This window comes from Halichoeres trimaculatus, unplaced genomic scaffold (genome assembly GCF_033239565.1).
Source record: "Halichoeres trimaculatus isolate MK-OKI-2021-1 unplaced genomic scaffold, fHalTri1.1 fHalTri1_scaffold_10, whole genome shotgun sequence".
Lineage (NCBI taxonomy): Eukaryota > Metazoa > Chordata > Actinopteri > Labriformes > Labridae > Halichoeres > Halichoeres trimaculatus.
This window is the reverse complement of record NW_027437187.1, coordinates 13,628,606-13,651,814: the sequence shown is the minus strand read 5'-3', so window position 1 is coordinate 13,651,814 and position 23,209 is coordinate 13,628,606. Positions and strand designations below refer to the sequence as shown.

The following is a 23,209-nucleotide window of genomic DNA, read 5'->3' as shown; positions in this document are numbered from 1 at the left end:
TCGTCGTGTTCTCATCTATTTGCGCATGCGCTCTTCATTCTCCAACACCATAGCTGAGCAGGAACGACGCACATACAGCAGTGAGGAGCAGCCCCCTTCTTCTGGCAGCGTGGAGTCTTTCATGTACGTACAGCTGTTACTATTATCGTCGTCTTGTTAAATATAAATTAACTGGTTTTTGACGTTTTGATTTCCGTAAATGTAAACGGTGTGTTTTTTCATTCCTTATCTGGTCACTTGAATGAACTGGGGTCATTGCTTAGGGTTATCTCTCCTAAGATGTTTTCGCTCTAAAAGGTGAATTTGAGGTGTTGTGGTGTGGTATTTGGCTTTACCTGTAGTTTCACCTCCGTGACTGACGTGGGGTCTCACTGTTTGCTTGTAAATGTAAGGGATTAGCTTTCCAGGAAACGTCAGCTTTTGCTGTGTTTATTCAGTGCTGCTTCCTATCTCAGCTGTCAAGTGCGCCCAGCTTCAACTCACTGGTCAGCGTTAGTGTCACGCTTTGGTGTGGACTAAGGGGTCAAAGCACCTGCCTTCTTTCACCTGTCTTACTTTTATGATTTTTAATTCATCCGTAACTAATTCTAGTCATTCTCTATGAAGGCAGCGTACACCAAACCTTGTTCAAAAATGTTGCAATTTGGATCTGAGTGACGTATTTTAAAATATGTGTACAAGAATAGTGACGAGGTATAGTATAACCTTTATTTATCGAGACCAGTCTGCATTCGGCTTATGTTTCATCCACCACGACTATTATATACTCAGTTTTTCAACGTTCACTTTAAAATTTAAGATGCTTTACCCAGTTAACCTGACCCTGCATCATGAGTAGGTTGCTGTTCTGAGTGAATTCATTTTTTGTGATAGAGAAGTGCATGTTTTTAGAGATGCATTGCTTAATCTTCTTTTTCTAAACGGGGTTTGGTTCGATGTTGTTTGCAAAGTTGCTGGCATACAGAGAGAAAGAGGATGATTCAGAGCCCTAAACAGGAGGGAGGGGGTAGTGCCAACAAATAAACATCATCAACAGCAAGCTCCTGGGTTTATTTCACACAGTTATGATTAATATATACAGTTACAAATACCCTAGCCTCTCCATTGAGGCTACTCCTGAATACTTCTGGAGGAAAGATAAAGACTGTGTGTGGTTATCTGAGAGTGCACAAAAGGGACAACTTCCTCACAAGCTGTGTAGCAGCCAACATGGCTCATTACACCCTGGCTCGCATGTTGGTTTAATGGACTCTGTGTTTTTATGGCTATTAGTGTGGGCTTGTTTTCTTCACTTGTCGTCTTGGAAGACTGTTTTAAATGTCTTAAGTAGGAGGTGCAAGTTACAAAGGGACGTCAAAACAGCACGATGCAAATGCACAATATGTATACAATGTACAATTACTGACATCAAAATATTAGGATTATTTGAAACAGCTAGTAAACAAAGACAATCAGGAGTTTCACCTTATTGTATGTACACCTTTTAAGACTGGTGGTTCTCCTTCACTTCACAGTCTGCTTTATGTGCAGCAGACAGAGCTGAAAGGGTTAAAAACCATAACATTAGAGCGCTATGTTGTAAAGATAAAGTCATTTATAAACCACATTAACATTGTTTGCACTGCATAAAAAATAGTTTGAACACCTATGTACTGTTAAATGGAAAATATATTTTAGTTTTTTGTCAATTTGTCTACAAATGTCATATTTTGTCGATAGTTAAGATGGACCATGTAGAGTCTGAGTGTAGCGCGGTGTTTTCCCTCTCTGACAATACAAAGTGTCCTTCAAAAACAGAGTGAAGTGTTGTGTTTTGTTTTGAGTGTTGCCTGTGGTGAGCCTTTACCGAGATTCATCACCTAACTCATCCACCATCAGCCACTTCTGCTTGTCGCAAATCTGCTGCAGCATGCAATGGGAGGCGCTCTGACACACTGTGACACTGCTGCGTATGAAAAACTGAGCTTTGTATCTACAGCTATGACATTGTTGTGCTCCACATAAAACAAAATTCACCGGTAATAAGTGACAGTGAAAAAATAAGGACTTGGCTCTATGGTGTGATTTCCTGCTCCTGAGTTGTACTGTAAACTTCTGGCTTTATTACTGCTGTCAGTCATACAAGGCTGTGCCAGAGAGCAGTTCCTACTTGTTGGTGACAGAAGCTGATAAAGGTTATTGCCAACCTCAAACAGGCAATGCCCAAATGCCTCCATCTGTTTTAGTCTGCCTTTATCTGGCTCCACACTGAGAAGCTCCTCTTAAAGGGTCAACTTGACATTCCTCCACCTACAACACTTGACTGCCTCTCTGTAGAGCGATAGAGCCTGGTCCAGATCAGTGCCAGTTTAAACACTGACAGGATGTGACTTAGTTTGACCCCTAAAGGGCATTTATTGTTTTTTGTGATCTTGGCCCCATTTTCATGGTTTTAGTATTCACTCCTCAGGATTACAATACTGATAATCCTAGAATTAGATTCAGCTTTATTTCCAAGTATGCTTAGACTCATAAGGAGCTTATTTTGCTGTTTTGGTTTGTATAAAGACAGAAAAACCCAATAATTCAAAATTGAGTTAGGGTATAGAAACAAAGCATAGTATTAAGAAATGGTACTCACAGTAAAACAAAAAAACCTTGATTAAATAAGATATAAAATAGAAATATAACTTAAACTCTACTCATTCTGTTTTGAAGTGTGATAAAAGATCTGTACTGTTTGTGCAGAATTGTGCAAGTGATTTCACAAGTTTTGTGAGAATTTTTCCATGTGAATTACAGTAACAATGTACAATGTCCATCAAGTTTATGTAATAATTTAGTGCATCAGAGTCAGATGTAAAGTCTGAGTAGGATAAAGGAGAAGCAGAGCCCCGGTGACAGAGCAGAACGAGAATCATGTGGAGTCATAAGATCAAACTCTGTAAACAAAGCTTCAGGATTAACACGCTCAAAGACAGACGAGAAATATAGTTTTAAACAAAGTGTCTTTTGTAAACACCACAGAAAAAAGAACTTAAGCTTAAAGTGGACTCAGTCAAAAATTAACACTGCATCTTTCCTTCAGAAAACACTCCAAAGGCTCACTGTAGCACTGCTGTAAAATTTAAAATGCCTTTATTCTTTATGGCATAATATCTTAAAAACAGCTGGGTCATCTTAACGGTTACGGTCAGTGGTGGGTTGCACACCTATTCTTCTTCAGTGTGCAGGCTGAATGGTTGAAAAAAAAAAAGGAAGTGATGCTTCATCAATGCACAGAGAAAAGAGAGAGAACCAGAGAGGAGGGAAAGGGCAGCCTCACTTTAAATGATAAAGAGGTTTTAAAGGATAGTTTTCATTTTTTAAATGAGTCATTTTGTACTCATACAACTCCTCACAGGAAAAAATGAGCGCAGCAAGCCAAAAATACCCCCAAAAGCACCTGCATGTGGCGAATATAAAAACACAGCAGCGCTGGTACTCTTTTCTTCTTCTCTAAAGCTGACCTGTTGTGCTTACTGCAGTTATGTGTAGCCCTGTTATTCATTGCTTCATCTGTCATTTTTTGTATAATTAGGAATTTTACGGTAACACACATGGATTATGTTGTTAAATCATCACAGAAGCTTTCAAAACGTCATTTAAATAAGTCATCTGTAATTTTAAAGTGCAACCCATGGCTTTGCTGTGACACAAAGTCTTTAACATTGCTTGTCTTATGACAATGGACACATTCCTTATTCTTTTAATGACTATGTTAAGGCATCTTTACCTTTATGATTCATTCAGCTCCATCAACCAGTAACAGGTAAAAACCTGTTGATAAAAAAAAGTAGTTACAGCCTGTAGATAATGACGATTTTGATATTGGAGGATATACCTTTTTTTGTCTGGAATTCTTTTATTTGGGTTATGAAAAAACACAATTTACAATTTTTCTGTGAAATGGAGTAAATTATTTTAAAATACGAACCCTGAAAGGCACAGGGTGTAGGACTGGGGATGTTTTCCAACATCTATAGTAGTCAGATCATAAATATTGAACTGCCCGTGTTCACTCTCCTGTTTGTGAGGTGATGATGCATGTTTTCTAGCAGTGCAAGGTCCTTTGTGGCCAACATGGTGCTTAAAAGAGTCATTATAAGCCAACAAACAACAACAATAAAAATATATTTTGGTAGTTGTTCAGTCATTCCAAACAAAAAAATTATTGTGATTTTTGATTCCATTCCTACAAACTCTGGTCTACAAGAATACCGAGTAGTTCAAGCTTAACCTTAGTAAGTATGGTCAGACAACGTGGAATAACAACATAAAATCTAGGGAAGGGAATTGATAAGATTTTGTCAATACCGATTCTACTTATCGATCTGATTCTTTAGCAATCCTCTTATTAATTCCTGTTGTGAATTTTCTTGGTACAAAAAGTAGCTTTACAGCTTTTCTGTGTCAACAACATTTAATTGAGTTTATACTGTAAGTGAATAAAATGTAATTGGTCCCTGAGTCTGGATATTTCAGGGTATAATTATACAGAAACAGGTAAAAATTGCAGACAATGTGACGATGTACTGTTTCTTAATATATTAATAATTCAAGTAGGCCATCTAGTGTCTCAAAGTGGTTATAGCAATGGTTTAAGTTGTTTGGAAGCTTTCTGTAGTTATGAAGTCCGCCATGAGCCTTTCACCTGCCTGTTAGCTTTTGACATTTGAAATTCTCAGTATTTTTTACAAAGAGTTGATGTGATATGTTTCTGTGATGAAAGTTGAAATTCTATTCTGAAGCTGAAGTTATACTGATGTATGCTAACTGCTAGCATATTAATGCAGTTTCCCATCTACGTTAGCATCAGGCTTGCGCTATTTTGTTATTTTGGTAAATAAGGGGATTTATACCATGTCAAATGTACTTAATATGAATCTCCTGAGAGAGAGTAATGTACATTTCTTTATGAAGTCAGTTCTTCAGTAAAACTTCAAGCTGAAAATCCTGAATCAGAGTTTTCTTGGGAAACGTTATCCAACTGCTAAGCTAAGATAGCTGCAGCAGACTAGTTGGCGTAAGGCCCGGTGGCTCTGGCACAATGTTAAGAATTGATAAGGGAATCGTTAAGCACAAAGGCAAAAGATATCGACAGATTGAAACATTTCTTATCGATTCTCAACAGGAACCGGTTTTCAATTCCCACTCCTAATTAAATCAAAGAAGAATAGAAATAAAGTCATATGTTGAAGTTGAGACAAGGGGGAATAGTAATTTTTCTAGTCCTAGAATTTTTTAACAAAAGAGCCAAGATGTGGCTGATCTACATGAAGCTTTTTAAATCAGTTCTGCTCCTGAGCTCAGACAGAAAGATCATTGAATGATACATGCAGTCAGTTTAAACAGTGGTATATAAATTGAGTATTTTTTTGCAGTTTGTGCCCCAGCTTTGTATCAATATGCCCCTGCAAGAGCAAAAGTAAATGTTGTCACATCAGTACACAGTAAAGACCAACTATGCTGGAACATATCTGAAAGATGCTGAAATCACATTAACGGTTGACTCATGTGAGTCTGGCTCTTTTCCAAAGATAATAAAATTATCAGACTTATTTCTAATACAATCAAACAGTTTGTTACATTGGGCATGAATGGAAAAACTCCAAAGGGGTTTGTTAAAGACGCCAAGCAAGGTTAATAGGAAACCAGCTTATTTGTCAAGAATCAAGAGAAGGCAGGACAAAGAATGCCCTCTGCTTTTGTTTTGGGGACTAAGACATCCCAGTAGACACAATAAAAATACGACTTTCCCTCTCAGATTACAGAGGGAAGCTAAAGGATTGTGGGTCAGGAAAGTCCCCAGTGTGGTATTGGTTCCTACATCAGTCAGGCACAGCTTTGTTCAGGGATGGTACAGAGAGCTCTTTTTTTCATGGACCAGTGGTTCAAGAAGGGGACTTTGAAAGGACCTTGTCCACCGCTGAATTGATTTTCTATAAAACCGTATTTGACTTTAAAGAAAAGCTGATTAATCACTTGCATTTGCAGCATACTGCTCACAGAGCTGGGGTGTCAGACAAAGATGAACTGCATCACTGTGAGTCTTAAGGGTAACCGCGCCTCGCATATCTTGCTCAACTGATGTTTTTGCAGTCGAGTGCGCTGAATAATACTTCCTGGGGGTGGGAGAGGCTCTGGGGCACGTTGCATAACAGCACTAGCTTCCATGTGAGAATCATGCAGCAAACACTGAAGATGAGAACAGAGACCTGGTTGGGTCTTGTGATGCTGTAAGCTACATATCTGAAAAAAAACAGAAACCCTCCTCATGGGATCACTCAAGCCTTGCAGTATCATGACGTGGGCCCCTCCCCCTGATCACATCACCTCTAGAGATGGCGTTGATGCGTGGAGGGTTAGTGGGGGCTCCCCTGTACAGCTCTTGGAGGCAGAAATACTGCAGACCCTGCAGTTCTAGTGGATTTACAGAGCCCACCAGTGTTTTTGTGTGTTCATTTTCTGTGGCCATTGCAGAACAGGAGGACAGGACACATTACTCACACCAAATGGCGTCACTGGTCAGCAGGTGACTGTACGGCTGCCATCCATCGCCAACAGAGAACCATGTCTGACTGAGGCCCTGCTGCTCACTTTGATCAGCTTAAGCCTCCAGATAAATCAGTGAGGGAAAGACCTCCAGTGGACATTTCACACGTGGAGAATCACCAGATAGACCGATGAACTGTGAGCCATATGCTCTGTTCACTTGGTGAAATCTCAGACTGGTTCTTTGACAGGAAAAATCCTGGTTGGCTCAGACAAATCAAGATTTCTTTTTCAAGACTGACTTAAAATACTCGCACACGATATCTCAGGCAGAGTAACTGAGTCATACAAAGCAGTTATCACATGTACAAGTAACAGATGTCAGTGTGTAGGACTTTGAATTTGTGTTTTTGTTTAGAAGTACTGGTCCATGTGTTGTTTGCTCTTCAGTCACTGTGGTCAGTGTGACCCTGAGTTGGGTTAAGGTTTCCAAAGATGCGCAGCCAAACAGCCTCCAAAACATTTTCAAAAGGTGACAGGGTAAGCATCAGTTTAAGAAAAACAGTGCCCAACCAATGTTAGGTGAAACACTGTTACGGCAATGTGTTTCTTGGAGAGATCTGATGTCAAAAATATTATTAATATCATTTTTTAAATGATTTCAGCTGAAGAAGTGATGTCGTGTTGTGTTTTTGACATCTTAGATTAGAGATGGGCACCTTTCGCATTTGAAACGATATGGTACCTGGCAATCGGTCACGGTACTCAGTGGTACCAATTTTTGGTACTTTTTGTGTTTATGTGGTAAAAAATATCAATTTGTTTAATAATAATTTTTTTTTAAAAGATTAACATATTTATTCTTTAATATATAAACTTGCAATGCTGTGTTTGTGTCCATCATGGAAAATTGCATACTCTTCCACTCCCTCACAGCCACAAGGATGCATTTAGGTACCTAAACATGGTACCTTTTGATTTTACGTGACTCGGTACCCGGTACTTTGGTACTTTGTCAGAATTCGGTCTGATAAAAGTACCAAATTTGGTACTCATCCCTATCTTAGATTAAACCCTATTATGCAGACTTTCAGAGCAATTTGACACAGCAGACAAACCTACAATTTGAAATGTACAGTTGAGAACTTTTTTGGACACATTGGTTTTCCAGTGCAAATCTCAAATATCCCTTATTCAGTCATTTTGTTCTAACATTGCAAATTCTACAGCCACACACCCAACCTCCACATTGTGTCAAATTATTTATGAAAATAGTTTGTTATTGTTTACAGAGTGCCCTGTTGTCTTCAAGCATCCTTCATCAAAAATGAACTCTTAAATGTTCTGTTTTTTAATCTCTATGTGTTGGTATAAACTTGGTTATATACTTCCTGATTGTAGGGCGCCAGCAATCAGTCTAGAAATTTTTGCCAGCTGATCTAATGAACTTCGATTGCACCTGTAGACAATTCACTTGTTTCTTTTAGAAATGACCTTTTCACATGTTGTAAACAGTAAGAAATGGGATAGCACAGAATCCGGAGCAGGTGGCTGATGTGCTCATTTGGATGCAATGGAGGCATGATGGACCCTGCTGATCCATCTCAGGAGCTTTTTGTCTTTGAAGGCCACTGCCATTGACAGGAAGAGTGAGCAAAAAATATACCTGTTTCCATACACATTCCCTTTATTTTTTCAGTAGGAGGCTGTGATTTAATGCGTGTAAAATACCTTAATAGCCCATTTGGCACCATTCAAATGCCGCTGATTTAACAAGCTCTGTGTAACTCAGTGTTGTTTAGAGAACAAACAGCAGATACAGAATATAGTTTTTCTGTTCACACCATAAGCCTGACTGCTGAGGTCAAAGTTCTGTACGTTACTTCCTTTCTAGAGAAGACTAGAGTTTTCAAAACGCCTTGAAATTCAGTCTCTTTGGTTAAAAGACACTAGTTACTGCCATGGCTGGCGTTTAGAAGTCTGTTCAGCTTAACTCACCGCACATGCCGACTTTTGGTCAACTGTTGGTTTCTGAAAAAGCAGGCTCAGTTTTTATCTGACTGGATTCCAGCTGACCTATTCTTTCCTGAAACTAACCAACAGTTGAAAACTTGGTTGAGTAAGATTTCTGCGATCTATTGTCAAGGATGAAGAGTTAAACAGGCAATATTGTATTCTTCTTCTTCTTCTTTAGCTGTGTGTACATTTAATGTACTTATGTGCATGTGTGTTTCTCCCTCTCTCTCATCCTGTGTGTGTGTGTGTTTGCGTGTTTGCGTGTGTACATCACCTGCAGCCTTAATCACTAAACATTGATTCATCCACCATGTCTTCAGAGCTATAACCAAAACATACTGCTGCCTTGAGGCCTCAGAGGTTTTTTGCGCGTGTGTGTGTGTGTGTGTTTAAGTCTAACATGGTTATAGCAGTGTGTGTGTGTGTGTGTGTGTGTGTGTGTGTGTGTGTGTGTGTGTGTAGTCAGAAGGCCAAATGGTGCTCTGTGATAGAGGAGCTGCAGCAGATTAGCCAGCGGACAGAGTGCAGGATGGGCAGCTGTTGCTGTTTTCCTCCTCAGAGCGTACAAGGTCAGGGAAGAGAGTTCTGGATCAAACTGGGCTTAGGCTGGCTCATTTATTAAGACCTGTGCTGCTGTTTTTTTTATTATTCGTATTACATTACACTTTCAGTGCAACAGGCAGGTTGTGATTCAGCCTGAAGTTTTGATGTAAAGGTTTCTTGTCTTTGTGGTTTCAGTCAATATTTCCTGTCTGAAACAAATGCTACGTGATGAATATAACCTTTGATTCAGAGCTTATATCACAGTATGGACCTGTGACGTCCAGTCTGTTAAGCTGCAGAGTTTCTTTATTTCATCATGAAACGCTGGAAAGTGTTTCGTTTTCTTCTTCCTGTTTTCCCTATTTTGCCTTTTCTTTTATTAACTGGAAAATGATATGCAGGAGTTCCTTTCTGTAAGGAAGAAATGGAGCTGATTAGATCACAGCTACTGTCATAGTGTTTCTTATCATGCTCCAGAAACCTCCTTAACTGAGCTCAAATTCTTTACACCTGCTGTCCTCACTAACAATCAACTACAGGAAATAACATTTCATCCTTTTCACACCTTTCTTAATATGTTTTATGTGAACTAAAGAGGTTACTGTGTCAGGTCAACTAGCTTGTAAATGCTGTTCAGTTACCAAACAGTGACCATGGCTGTTTTTCAAAAACAAAAGCTACCAGGCCTTTATTTGAACCAGGCCTGTAAAGAGGCAAACCCTTAATTGTTTCTGAATTACCCTGTCTGATCAGTATAGCAGGTTGTGTGGCCAAGGCTTTGAAATGTGTAGTTGCCTGTTCCTATCATATGGCATGTGTTCATAACATATGTTATACCTGAAACTGTGACAATTTCACTTCAGAAAGTAATCCACAACAGTGCTGAAAATAACTTGTTCAGATTCAAAGTGTTAGTAATTTGCTTTATATTTAAATGTGTCACATAATGTTATAAGTATCTGGCAGGTGATTCAGACAATCTGTGTGTTGGCTAAGCCTGAAGTCTTTATTTGAGATATAAGCCCTGTTATTTTATTCAAACCCTAACTATTCAAGAAATACATTATGACTGTTTGTGTCTTGTGTCAGATCCCACCCTCATTGCTGACCCAGCTGTGTTTTGTGTGCTAATAAAAATCATGAGGCAAGTAAAAAGTCAGTGAATTTGAGGGGCATTTTTAGGTTGTTTAGCTTTGTCAGAGACTGATTTGTAACAACTACCAAAAATGTATCTAAAATGTAATTGGATCCAAATGTAACCCGTTAGTATCTTGTTACATTCTAGGTCAGTTATTACATTTTGGGGTCTGTTACATTATTTTTAACTATAACATTTCAGGTGGTTGTTACAATTCGGGCACTAACAGGCCTTCTTGATGATGCTGGATTGTTAGTTATTGTATGACAGCTTCATTTTCAGTACAACTTTCTATTTTCTGTTCCATATTTTCACTTTTGCTGCAGCTATTTAATTGTTGTGACCTTCCCAATAAGGTTTTTACATTGTTGACATTTTCTTGAAAATAAAAGCAAACTTCTCTTTTCTCTTAGTTCTTTCCTTGAGGACAGATAACTGTAGAGAGAGAGAAACCCTTTGAAGGAAACTTGATATTGTGGCTAAGTTTCTACTTAATGTCAAATATTCAGTTGTACCTCTTTCTTTGTTGATTGTCTAACTCATTGGCTGTCATTACCTCATCATGCGAGGTCAACTAAAAATTATTTTTAGCCAGCATTTCTAGCATGGTGACTGCCATTGATGGGCTTCAAAACTCTGCTTCAAGGACTGATGGGTGATGTCACTGAATCTATTTTTATGTCTTATGCAGTTGATAGGACCAAGAGCTGGCCTAAAGCAACTAGTTTACCTTTTAAGACCCAGCTTCCACATATGTGGACATTACATTTCTTCCTTTAAGGCCCATGATACTTAATGTTATAAAACTTTGACCAATTAGCCACATTTAGAGGCACTGCCCACATCACCTTTTGGTGAAATCGCGACATTGCACCCATTTTAGTGAAAAAAACCTCCAATGTATTTAAGTACCAAGACACAACTAAGAAACAATAGAGAGCTCATAACACAAATGATCAATGATTCCCATACAAAGACCAAGTTTAGTTATTATACCGTTTATTAAGCCTTACTTATCCCAAATAGCAAGGTGAAATAAAAAACGCACACCTGGGTCTTAAGAGGGTAAGGAACTGAATATTCCAGTATTTGCATTGGTTTCATTTTTGAGTCCCATAGACCCTGGTGAAAGAGTGATACCCCAACCATCTGAATAATTAAAGAAGTATAACTAGAAAAAAGCTTGACTTACTGTTATTGGTGATAATTAGTTTATCTTTTTGTCAGTGCGTCTATTCGGGATTACTTCTAATAAAGGTCTGCTGAGGTTTTCATCTTCAAGAGTATATCATGGACATTCAACTGTGATGCGACTGTGTGTTACAATACTTAAGGGTTCATTTCATTATATGCGACTGTGTGCCTTTAGATGGCTGTCAATGAGGTTGAGAAGTCCATAGTCCTCCACCATCGACTTGTTGTCTGTTTTGAATAAAGCTTTGTTTAGATGGCAGAATGACAGAAAAATACAACTGAGACACAGTGAGTGGATTGTTAACCTCTCACTACAGTCTTTGTCAAAGTTGCTCAGCACATATTAAAATGTATGTAAAGAAGGACCTGGATGCTGATTTCCTCTTTGCTTTGTTTACAGATGTGCTGGGTTTGTGAGTCCACTTGATGTCAGCACCCTCAGGGGTGGGAGGGTCTTCAAAGTCAAACAGTCTGACCTGAGCTGAAACCGCAGACGATCCCACATATTGTTTCCAACATGGAGGGTGTAGCTGTGGACAACCTCATCGACTTTGACCTGCCCTCTCAGGCCTCCACGCTGAGTGTGGATGATGGTCAACAACAAGGCCACACAGACATATTCTCTCCAGAGCCCCGATCCAACACAGGAGTTCACCAGCAGCCCTTATTGCCCGAGCCCATGGCACCCACCAAGCCTGGCCACCACCACCATCACCATCACCACCACCACCAAGAGGAGGGAGACAACGAGAGTGATGCTACGGAGTCAGCAGACAGTGAGAATGACATGGACCCCCCCTCTGATACGTGGGAGCTGAGGAGGTCTTCATCTTCATCGGCACACAGCGGAGAGGAAGCTGACGTTGACACAGTGGAAAGGAGGAAGTTCATGAAGGCTTACGTGGAGAAAGTCTTTCATGGAAAGTAAGTGAACTTCTTCTTCTTTGATCAAATATGAGACCAAACCAAAGAGGTGAGTAACTTCATCAGTTGTGAAAGAATACCTATGACAAGTGAACAGTTTTTGTTTTGTGGCTCCAAGGACAACTTATTTAACCAAGATCTGGGTCTGCTTTAAATACACTTTTCCCTTTAACAGAACGCATAAAGGGAACTCTAAAGTTCCCATATTATGCTTCTTTTCTGCAGTTTAATATGGATCATTGATGTCTTCATGAAATGGTAGTAACGTGTTTTGGTCCAAAAAGCCAATAAATCAAGCACAGCAGCATTGTTTCCAGGCTCTCATAGCCCCTCTGTTCAGAACTCTGATTTAGTGGGCGTGGCCTTCATATGTAAATGAGCCACCGCTGATACCGCCCCACTCTTCTGCGTTACTGAGAGTGGCGCCACAAGCTCCAAGTGCACAATGTTTAGAAAACAGCGAAGCTCGTTTACCGTAACATTACAGGGTAAAACAACAGGCTAACCGCAGCTAAAGTTAGCATCCTGAAGCTAACACAGAGACCGGGGGGACACTGAGGAAAAGCTCTTACATCTGCTCCACAGCACACAGCATTTGAAATACTCACATTTCCAGGGTCTGAGGTTTTTTTGTGGATGGTTGGTAATGCGCCTGGATTCAGGACCAGTCTATTCTCTAGCCCTCTGTTGTACTGTCCAAAGTTGGAAAAGCAGTCATACATGGTTTTTGCATGGTTTTACTGAGTGTAGCTGGCACATTTCCTTGATAAATGAACTCTAGCCACTTAGTCTTGTCTTCTTCTGAGATGGGAAGCTTGGAACTATGTGGCTGTTTACAGCCAAAAACAAAGCAGTGATGGCTGCTGGAGAGTGAGAGGAGTGGGCGGGGAGGGAGTTCGGGGGTATCTGCTCCGGTGGACCAATCAGGTCAGACTTGCTCCTGATTGGTCAGAAAAGGGAATCACTGACGTCCGCAAATCCCTAAAATCCAAACAGCTCTTTTTAGGTCAGGATTTTACATTCACAAGCACTACTAAGTACAGGTTTTGTCATTAAATATCACATTTTGTGGGCTGGGAGGAAAGCCAAAGACCCACAAATTTCACTAAAAGACTAAATAAAGTGATTTTTGCACAATATGGGACCTTTATTAGCCCTGTTTACATGGATATGGTAGTGCCTGCAAGAGGGATGTTCTAAATGTCTGAGCTGTTTGCACCCTTATTTAAATTCAGTGAAACTGACTCGTCTAAAGGTGAGAAAACACTCAGAAAAAAAGTGTAAATTAAGCACAATTTCTGTAACAGAGCTGAGCACAGGAGTCAAATGGTATCAGTTTTGCTCCAAAGTTACTGTCATGGCAGAATAACATGGAATGAAGGTCACACATGAAATACATACTTTTCATAATTAACCCAGATTATACTGATCAAACTTGTCCTGTCATTATCGGGTGTATTCCTGTAACTACAGGACAAAGAGCACACCATGTTTTCATTGCTGTTGGTAAAATAAGCAGCTTGTGGAGATTCATTCAATCTATTGATGGATAATTATCTTCATTCTTGGCATTTATTTGCTCCATTTGAATCATTGAGTATTTATTAGCTTCAAACTGGAGCGCCATGTTTTTTTCTTCAACACAACAAAGTGTTTACAGGTACTGAGGAGTAATGTGAAAACAGTTTCTGCACTCCAGAGGGAGGTACGGACAGTGATTGAAATGTTTCATGTGGCTCAGCGTGAGACAATGACAGTTGGGTTTTTTCAAAACACCGAAACAATCTGCAGGCGTGGAGAGAGGAGTGAACTTACCAGACTACTGCAGCTGGCTGTCAGTTGAACCTTGAACTGAGTGTCAGGGTGCTGAGGTGCTGTATGACAAGAAACAAAAAGTTATACCAGATTTTTTTTCTGTGATGCTGCCAGTGAACTAGAGAAATAAAACCAGTGTGTTCAAAAAGTCTATATGACTAATTTCTTGGTCTGAACACACAGCTCTCTTGTGCAGCACTAATCTATAGAAGTGTTAGTGGTAGTGATCTTATTCATATCACACACTGATGTCAAACCTGGTGTAGGCCAGTTCGATCCTATTAACAGGTTACTGCAGCTAACGCTCATGTATGTGACATGTATGTTATACAGACTCATTCTCAGAGCCTTCTATAAGCGATATCCTGGAGTTACTGGTGCATTGAGCATTGTGTTTCTGCCTGCAGCCGCTGTCCTTTGGGTGCAGGGTAAGAGCTAAATGCTGATGCCTTTCAGATGTCTCATCTCATCAGAGATGAGCGTCTAGCACTCTGCCACCGCCTGCAGGAAGTGATGTCTCAGTAAAGTGACCGTCAGATGAACCCTCTGTTGTTACTAACCTTGATGGTAGCTCCTTAGCAAACAAATGTTTCTTTCTCACGTAGATATCAATGGTGACATTGAAACTCTCCTATCTTTGATCCATTTCTCTCTATATATTATATATTTTTATTTTATTCATTTTAATGCAGCTTACTTTGATTCAGTGATCTGCTCTATCCTCACATTATTTTCTGAATGAGTGGTGTGTACAGATGATCCAGCTTTAGGCTGGACACTCATGTCTCATCAGATCATAACTAAAAATCTTGAATATCCCCAGTGGGGACAACGGTGTCCATCAGGAGGATTAGATATCAAAAAGGTGTGAAAGGTGTGGAAATTTATTGAACGTTTTCTGCCATTTGGTTGCAGACCCTAAAACAGACTGTGTCTCTGTCCGCTTATTTGCCATATTTTGTAAAGTTATAAACCACCTTGTCTCAGTCAGTATTTGCTACCAGAGCTTAAGGTCCAGCTTTGTCTCCTTGACCTTATTTTGATTGGTCATTTTCTGTTCCTGGAACAAAGTAGAAGATCCCTTCCTGTTTAATTGAAGAGGGGGTGGTCTGCTTTTTTGGCTTTTTTGGCTTTGTACTAACTTTACATGATTTGCAGCCAAAAAAAAAAACTGGTGTTTTGGAAAACCCTTTTTTCAGCACCTGTCTGAAACTCTTGGTTTTAGGTGCTTTCTCTTTAAGGCTCTCCACTCTACAAATCTCCTTTTCTCTGATTGGCCAGCCCTCTAGAGGAAGAGCTATGGGCAGACCTTGGTGTTTGAGGCCCAATCCTCCACATGTCATGAACCAGTCAGTTGATCCTTAAGTAATGACCTCATCGTTTCAGAAAGTCTTGTGAGGATCTCGAGCTGTTTTTAGAAGAAATTGTTTTGAGCAGTTTGAAGACAGATTCAGGAGAACATGCAGTGGTTTGACAATCATGTAGTGTAAACATTTAGCATTGTTACTTTATATCCATGTTTAAAATATGGAAAAGCAAATCACCCCCACTTTAATTTCATCACTTTATGGAGCAACAGCTGAAATGGTTTTGTCTTAAAATGAGCTATTTTTAGACCCTTGGCTTTAACTGTGCAAGAAGCAGTGGTGTTAAAATATCACAGTTTTCTCTGATGCAGATTTTTTTGGACAGAGCTTTGATTAGCAGGCACCAACATCACCACTTGACGTAGCTGGTGGCCTGCAGAAACAGGACCTATTTCTGCTTGGATTTCTGACACCTAGCTTTGCTTTTTTGTAGTCAAAGAATTGTGCTTAAAGCAGTTAAAAAGCATCACAAACTATGAATTCCAGCATGTTATTGATGTGGAGACATAATACACCGTCTTGGATGCATTTGAGCTGCATTTGTTAGAAAAATTGTGACATTTGAGGATCAGGGAAACTCAACTCTCTCTGTCAGGGTTAGCTTTCACAGTGAAATTTACAGCCTCAACACTCATCTTATCTTCAAAAAGTTTTTCTTCATTAAAAATTAATCACAACCTGAAATTCAGACCTTCACCTCCTTGTCCAGAGGAGATCAGAGGATGAGTGGCTCTATGAAACACACCTGTCACTGATATCTAACAGTATCCAAAGACTTGTATCACTGCTGTGTTGTGATACAGTTCAATGTTTTTGTTAATATCAGACCGTGTTCATTTTTTTTTTGTTATTAATTTTCAATAACGCATGTTTCAGTGGAATTTTCCACAGACTGAACACCACAGTAAGGTTGTGTTCTCAGTGTTTCCCAGACATTTTCTGTTTTATAAAATCAGACTCTTAAATTTCCAAGCAAACACAACCAGGTGTGAAGAGCCTGCCTCTTCACAGCGTGTGTAAACAAGTGCTGCTATAACTGTTTTGTCTCTTTTTGGATGTGCTCTCACAGGGAGGACTTTGACCAGGAGGAGCAGGCTCGCTTTGGAGAGCTGTGCAGTGGAGAGAATGGCAAAGGTCGGGAGTGGTTTGCTAAATACGTCAGCGCACAGGTGAATATGGGAAAATGTGGAAATGGCGCTGTGTGTGACCTTTGAGGAAACATATTTATATAACTGAAAACGCTCTTTTTGAAAGAGACTTAGAACACTGTAAGGATGTCAGCAGATCCCATGTAGGCTTGTAGATCCTGTAAAAGAAATTTGACAAATAAAGAAGATTGAAGAAAGAATAAAACAAAAGGTATTTAGAGAACCAGTCAAGAACAAATGGTATAGGTAATAGATAAATAAATGAAACTAAGTACACTTTGTCGTAGAATTTTTAAGAATATGTTACAAAATGAACGATGGACTTCTCACTTATTTTCAACATCTTAAGTTTTTTATTTCTGTAACTCACCTGGTCGTTGTGAATCTTATGTTGTGATCTGGAGCATTCCCCAAACAGGCCTCAAACTCTGTGTCATTCTGTGTCGACAGCGCTGCCACTCCAAATGTGTGAGTGAAGCCACTTTCTACAGACTGGTGCAGTCCTTTGCAGTCGTGCTGTTTGAGTGAGTCTAACACACCAGAGTTGTCTAATCCTGTGTAACTGTGAAGGATAATGCAGTTCAGTTCTGTCTCAGTTTCCCATGAAAATTCAAATTCCTCTCATACTTTCTGATAGTTTTTTTTTTTTACACACAGCTCTGAGCTCATCGGTTCCTCCTCAAGGAAGTTAAATCAGGACACAAGTGCATACTTTCAGTGCTGTTATCAAACATTGCACAAAAAGGAGGAAACATAGCAGTTAATCAGGACTGTTTCAGCTTTGTGTTGCCAGGGAGTGGCTTGCATCCACATAAATATTGAATTTGTTTTCTTGAGATTTGGAAATTTAATTTAGGAAATAGAATTTTATAATGATATCATAATAATTTTTTGGCAATATTTAAAACAATAACATGTGATAAGCCAAACCACAACATGCGATACTGTCACTGTCCACATGTATGAAGTAGGTCAAACCTTTTTCTATTCGTTTTGTGTTTGTTTAACTCAGAATATGAGTAAGAACTAGAAAATCACTCAGAGAGCGCAGACCTCTGCCAGGCCTATTGTAATTGTGGCGCAACACTTTAGTCCTACTTTAATGTTATACTCTCTTTCAGCAGACTGTCTGCTACAATTTGGTGTTAGTTGCAGGTTTATACGATAACTTGTTTCCTGACAGTGTTGAAAATTATGATGACCCAGTACATATTTCATATTCCAGATCTTAGTGTCCAGAATATTGCCAGGATCCGAATCATACTTTAACATCTGTCAGAAATTATGGTGACCTTGTCTTTTATTGTTTTGCAAAGCAATCCGACCATTTATTGTGGAGTTATATACACATATGGTGAAAACGGCCCTATCTCACAATGATAAAGAATCCTTTAGGAAAATCCTGGATCCAGATGATGATCTGGATCAGCTCCAAAATGTAATCATTTCTTCCTTATACTATTTTGAACATTTCCTGAAAATTTTATCAAGATCTGTTTGAGACTTTTTGAGTTACGTTGTTCACAGACAGACAGATAAACAGACAAACAGATAGGCAAACTCTCCCAGAAACATAACCTCCTTGGCCGAAGTGATTATCTGACTATTACTTAAATCTGGAAAGACTCCACAAAAATAGGCAAAACAGCATAAACTGAATTTCTGGATGCATGTTTTCTCAGAGCTCCTGTATCTTCAGCTTCATGAACTCATAATGGGTTTGGTCCTTTCATGGGAACAGTTATAAAGAAAAGAAGAAAGAAGGAAAAAATTACAACATTAACTACTTATCCCTTAAAGACAAAAAATCAGATTGCATTTATTTTTTTATCTGTGAGGTTATGGCTTGATCATCGTTTGTTTGTTCCAGATGTTACCAGATGGATGACTACACCCCAGCCAAAAACCTTATGACCATGTGCTTCACTTACTATTACTTAGGTAAGATTTATTTCCGTCTCTTTCTCTCTTGCTCTTTATCTCCCATGTATGTCATCGTGCGTCAGGCTCCAAATCAAAGTTTCACACCTCTTTATTCATGAGGGGGAAGATCTGTCCTTGCATTAACAGTTGGTATTTATATGTAGCTCAGATTTTCTGGTAATGTGAAATCAGTGAAACCGTCTGAGTGTCTCCTACACTCAACTTTGGGGCCTGATAGCCTTTCAGCTCTCAAGCCAACATCCAACAGTGAAAGAACCAGAATAAAGAGCTGCTCCTAGTATTTGCTGCAGTTTAACAATGTGGCCCTGAAGCTAATGTTGGCTCTCATACTTTCCTGAAAGAGATCAAAAATAATAGTTAATTCTCAATGGAGAATAATTCTACATTAGGCCTCACCATTTTCTTACCTAAGTTGTAAAGCTTTTCCTCTTTTCATCACAACAGCAGGTCGTACTTCCACAGCAGTCTGCTTTATCGACATAAAATCATACAAGAGGTGGATGTTTCCTCTTAAATCCAAATAATGTCCCTCTTTAATTGCCTGATATACAGTTTTTATAACTTGTAGTGTGTGTGATTTGGAGATTATGGGGGAAATATCTGTGGAGATTTTCATATTGTGTAATCAAACCTTATTTCAAAGTCAGTCGGGGGTTTAAAGCTCCTGTTGTCTGAGCCTGTCTGAGAACTCTGAGTCACTGATGTTTCAAAACACAGCACGCTGTTTACTTCAATTTCACAAATTAGGACGATCTTAATTGCGAAAGGAAAAGTTTGCACAGTATAGCAAACCCAGCTCTGCGTGTTTGAGTGAAAACTAGTCCTCAGTGCTGATTCAGTGAATGTTTCCTCCACAGGCTGGCTTTGTGGTTTCTCTTGCAGAAACAGCAGAGCATATTAAACACATGCTGTGTGCAATGACTTTGCAGGGCTGCAAGCAGGAAACTTTGAGTGATTAGTGTAATACACAGTACACACAGTTTGTTTCAACACCTCAGTCTGCAGTCATGTCTAATATCATTTAGTAAATGCGAAGAAAACTGAACTGAAACATGTTCTGAGAGGCTTTTTTACAAGAACTTAATCAGTTCTTCATTTTTTATTTTGTACATGAAACAGCTTTCTATTATACAAATATTAATGATATTTTCAAACATAGGGACTTCCTTTACACACCAATGGCCATGTTTTAAATTGAGTTTGCAAAACATTCTAGAGATACACATCTACCATTCTACTTTGAACCCTAATCCAAATACATCTGTTTAGAGAGCTCCGAGAGCCCTGGACCTCCAAATCAACAGGGCTCTCAAAAATTTGGCTATGGATTAAGCTAGAGCCTTGATATTGTGAGTTTTGAAGTTTTAAACACTGAAAGTGTCTGAATCCAACAGACCCCAAATGGTTTCCATTTTCAAATCTCATAGTTAAAGGTAGGGTAGGCCTCTCACGATAATCAATAAATGGATTAACCGAACAATAAATAAAACGTCCTCGGTAAGTTTGCCAGCCTCGATAAACTGACACGTGCATGTTTGTTTTCCTCCTCTCTTTCAACCAAAGAGGCTGAATGAGAAGATGGCTCACTACGTCTATCTTTCCTAACATCAGGGTGCATAGGTTCTATAGCGGATTTATAGCGGAGTGAGCATCTGTCAAAAATGCAATCTTTGGCATCTTTTGACGGGGCTGCTCGAGCGTACACACGGAGAGAGCTGAAGCGAGCGTCCTGAGGGGTAAGGAGGAAACACACGCTAATATGAGTGATGGCACGAAAGATACGGTTCTTAAGCCGCCTGCCACAGTCCCAGTGTGGGAATATTTTGTTTTTTATCAGAATGAACAAAGTGTGAGCTCATGAACACCAACGAGCTGATATGTCGCATTTGTTTGAAAATAGTGGCGACGAAGAAGAAGGGGAGGTGCAGCGGAGCCTTGTTCTTTGACAATCCGCTCTTGCTGAGGCTTTTGGTCTGCAAAGTAAATAGAAATAAAAGTGCCAAATGGTGGGCGCTCAGAGACAGCTACATTGCCAAAGAAATGCAGCCCTTCAATACAGTTGAAAGCCAGAAATGTTCAAAATGTTTGACAGACAGTACATTTCATAGACAAAGTGTTTCCTTAAAGGTCCAGAGTTTATGGGAACATTCACACTCAGATTCTAGGCTGAAACACACTCCCTTACTCAGCCTTTCTGTGAGTGCAGTAACTTCTACCTTTTTGAGGAAGAAGCTTTTGTGATATATGCTGTATGATCCTCTATTTGTCAAGTTATGCCTTCAAAAATATCTGCCATACAAATTCCTTTGCAGACAACAACAACCAGTCTTTTTTTATCTTCCAGCTGGTGCACTTCATGCTGTCACTTACGAAACACGTTATGTCACTACGGTCTTCAGGTTATTTGAATTCCCTACTTTTTCCAAAGCTGGGTTTTAAAGAGGGGTTAATAATTTCATCAGCACTGCAAATACACCACCTACACTGATTGTTCTTGAATTTGGACAGGTGGGTGGATTTAATACCTTTATTTAAATAATGAGACTGTGGCAAGAGCAGGAAACTTGGAGGACAGAATGTGGGATGATATGCAGCAAAGAGATGCATATCACGGATTGCATCCCCCTTGCATTGGAAGTTTTAATTAATCTGATGGCATTCCTTAGAAATTGTTGTTTGCTTTGAAGCTTTGTGTCCTCAAAGTCTGTAAAATATGGGTTGAAAGATGATGTCAAAAAAACAGGGCGGTACAAAGTGGTCAAATCATAATGGCTAAGGAACTGAAAATCTGAGACATATCAAAAAAGTACAAACCCATGGTTTCCTCTGCATGGGGTTAAGTTTGATTTGAGTTATGAATGTTGTGCTGATATGAAAGTCAGAGCTTTACATTCAGAGGAACTTGATGTTGTAGCTGTTATGGTTTTCAGGATGACAGTCAAACACCATGAATGAATGTATCATTTATTTCCAATATGTGCCGTTATCGAGTTCTCTGCTCTCTGGTTCAGGGAGGTCCCCGCCGTCTCCCTCAGAGCTGCTGGATCGTGGTCCTCCTGTTGGCCTAGACACGTACCTTAACAAGGCCAACTCCTGGCTGTCTGGGAAGAAAGACGCTGCAGAGCGCCTCCTGAAAAACACGGCCAAGTCTGACGTCAAAGGTTTCTTTGGTGGCCTGGAGAGCAAGCTGAGGAGCACGGTGGTTCCTAAGACAGAGTGAGCAAACGCTCTTCATCATTTTAAGTCCTCACAGTCAAAGTCACAAGCATTTAGAGTTTCAGTCCTTCCTCTCCTGCTCTCTCATTTGTAGGGACAGTGAGGGAACAGTTGGGACTAAACCCACATCACCAGGTAAAGTGCATCATAAATCACCTGCACTGAGCTTTTTTTGCTGTAATGGTCTGTTTCTTCTCTGCCTCCACTGCTGTTAGTTTATATTAAATGTGAGTGAGACATTAATCCAGCTGCTCTCTCACTGCAGTGTCTGTCACTCCTGAGGAAAAGAAAAATGAAAAGGTGTACCTGTACACTCACCTGAAGCAGCAGCCCATATGGTAGGTTACAGCCTCTGTTACAAAACAAGCCAGGTTAAATATAACAGAATTACCTGTAAGATCATGTTTTGGATTTCTGATCATATTTTGGGGAAATTAAATGAAAATAAAACAACAATGATTACAGAAATAGTTGTTATAGAAATGTCTGGCCACAATAAAATACAAAGTAAAAGTCACATTCTGGCTGAGTCACTGTGTGTGTGTCCCTGTTTTGGATGGAGAAAGTAAATAAAGCTGCAGAAGTTGGTAACACTGTACTTTAGAGGTCTGCAAATTTCATCACACTTAGGTAACAATTAGACAAAGCTTTTTCTTATTTCTTTGAAATTACCTTCAAAATTCCATGAGAATTTGGTGAGAATTAGCACATAACTTCTGGCCAGATTCTGTTTTGCAGAGCGCCTGTACTCACAGTGTCTATCACAATCAGGTAAGGCCAATTGACAACCCCACTCTTGGTGAATATCACATCTGAAGCCTTCAGTTGTATCGTGTCAAACATTATAGGCCTAATCATACAGGTTTATCATTTTGCATCTGATCTTATTTATGCATATCAACAAACTTGGTACTAAAGAACTTGGTGAAATGAAATAACAAATAGCTAACTATCAACTGCTTATTGGGAAATTGAATTGTTTACTTCACATTTCAAAGGTAATTATCAGAGGAAACAATGAACCTAACTTCTGTATTCAAGAACTAAGCAGCTATTTATCACCTGCTTCTCTGGAAAAAGCAGAAACGTTGGGATACTTTTGAAAACATTTTGTGGTGGGTTGTGATTTAAATTCAAACAAATGATTTGATAATAGTCATCTCCTTACCTTGCAGCTTGGAGTTAATTTCAAAGAAACTGGAAAAAACAGTAACCTACCAATTGTGACATTTGACAACAAAATTGGACATTATTTTAAAGAAGTTATGTGCCAATTTTAAACAAATAAGAAAAAACTTGTCTAATTATTACCCAAGTGTGATGAAATTTGGGGACCTCTAAAGTACAGTGATACCCAAAGGTTTTTGCATTCACTGCTCCACCTTCAGAGA

At 39.4% G+C, this 23,209-nt stretch overlaps 1 protein-coding gene across 2 annotated transcripts in view; it reads left to right on the top strand.

The window, feature by feature from the left end:
• kiaa0513 (KIAA0513 ortholog) overlaps positions 1 to 23,209 on the top strand; it is a 32,813-nt gene continuing 9,604 nt past the window's right edge. For both annotated transcript variants that reach the window (XM_074677774.1, XM_074677773.1), the window contains exons 1-8: positions 1 to 123; positions 11,805 to 12,328; positions 16,580 to 16,679; positions 17,109 to 17,182; positions 18,529 to 18,599; positions 21,614 to 21,818; positions 21,913 to 21,953; positions 22,084 to 22,156. In XM_074677774.1, coding sequence (XP_074533875.1) covers positions 11,922 to 12,328; positions 16,580 to 16,679; positions 17,109 to 17,182; positions 18,529 to 18,599; positions 21,614 to 21,818; positions 21,913 to 21,953; positions 22,084 to 22,156 — 971 coding nt within the window. In that variant the 5' untranslated portion in view covers positions 1 to 123; positions 11,805 to 11,921. The remainder of the gene's footprint in view (positions 124 to 11,804; positions 12,329 to 16,579; positions 16,680 to 17,108; positions 17,183 to 18,528; positions 18,600 to 21,613; positions 21,819 to 21,912; positions 21,954 to 22,083; positions 22,157 to 23,209) is intronic.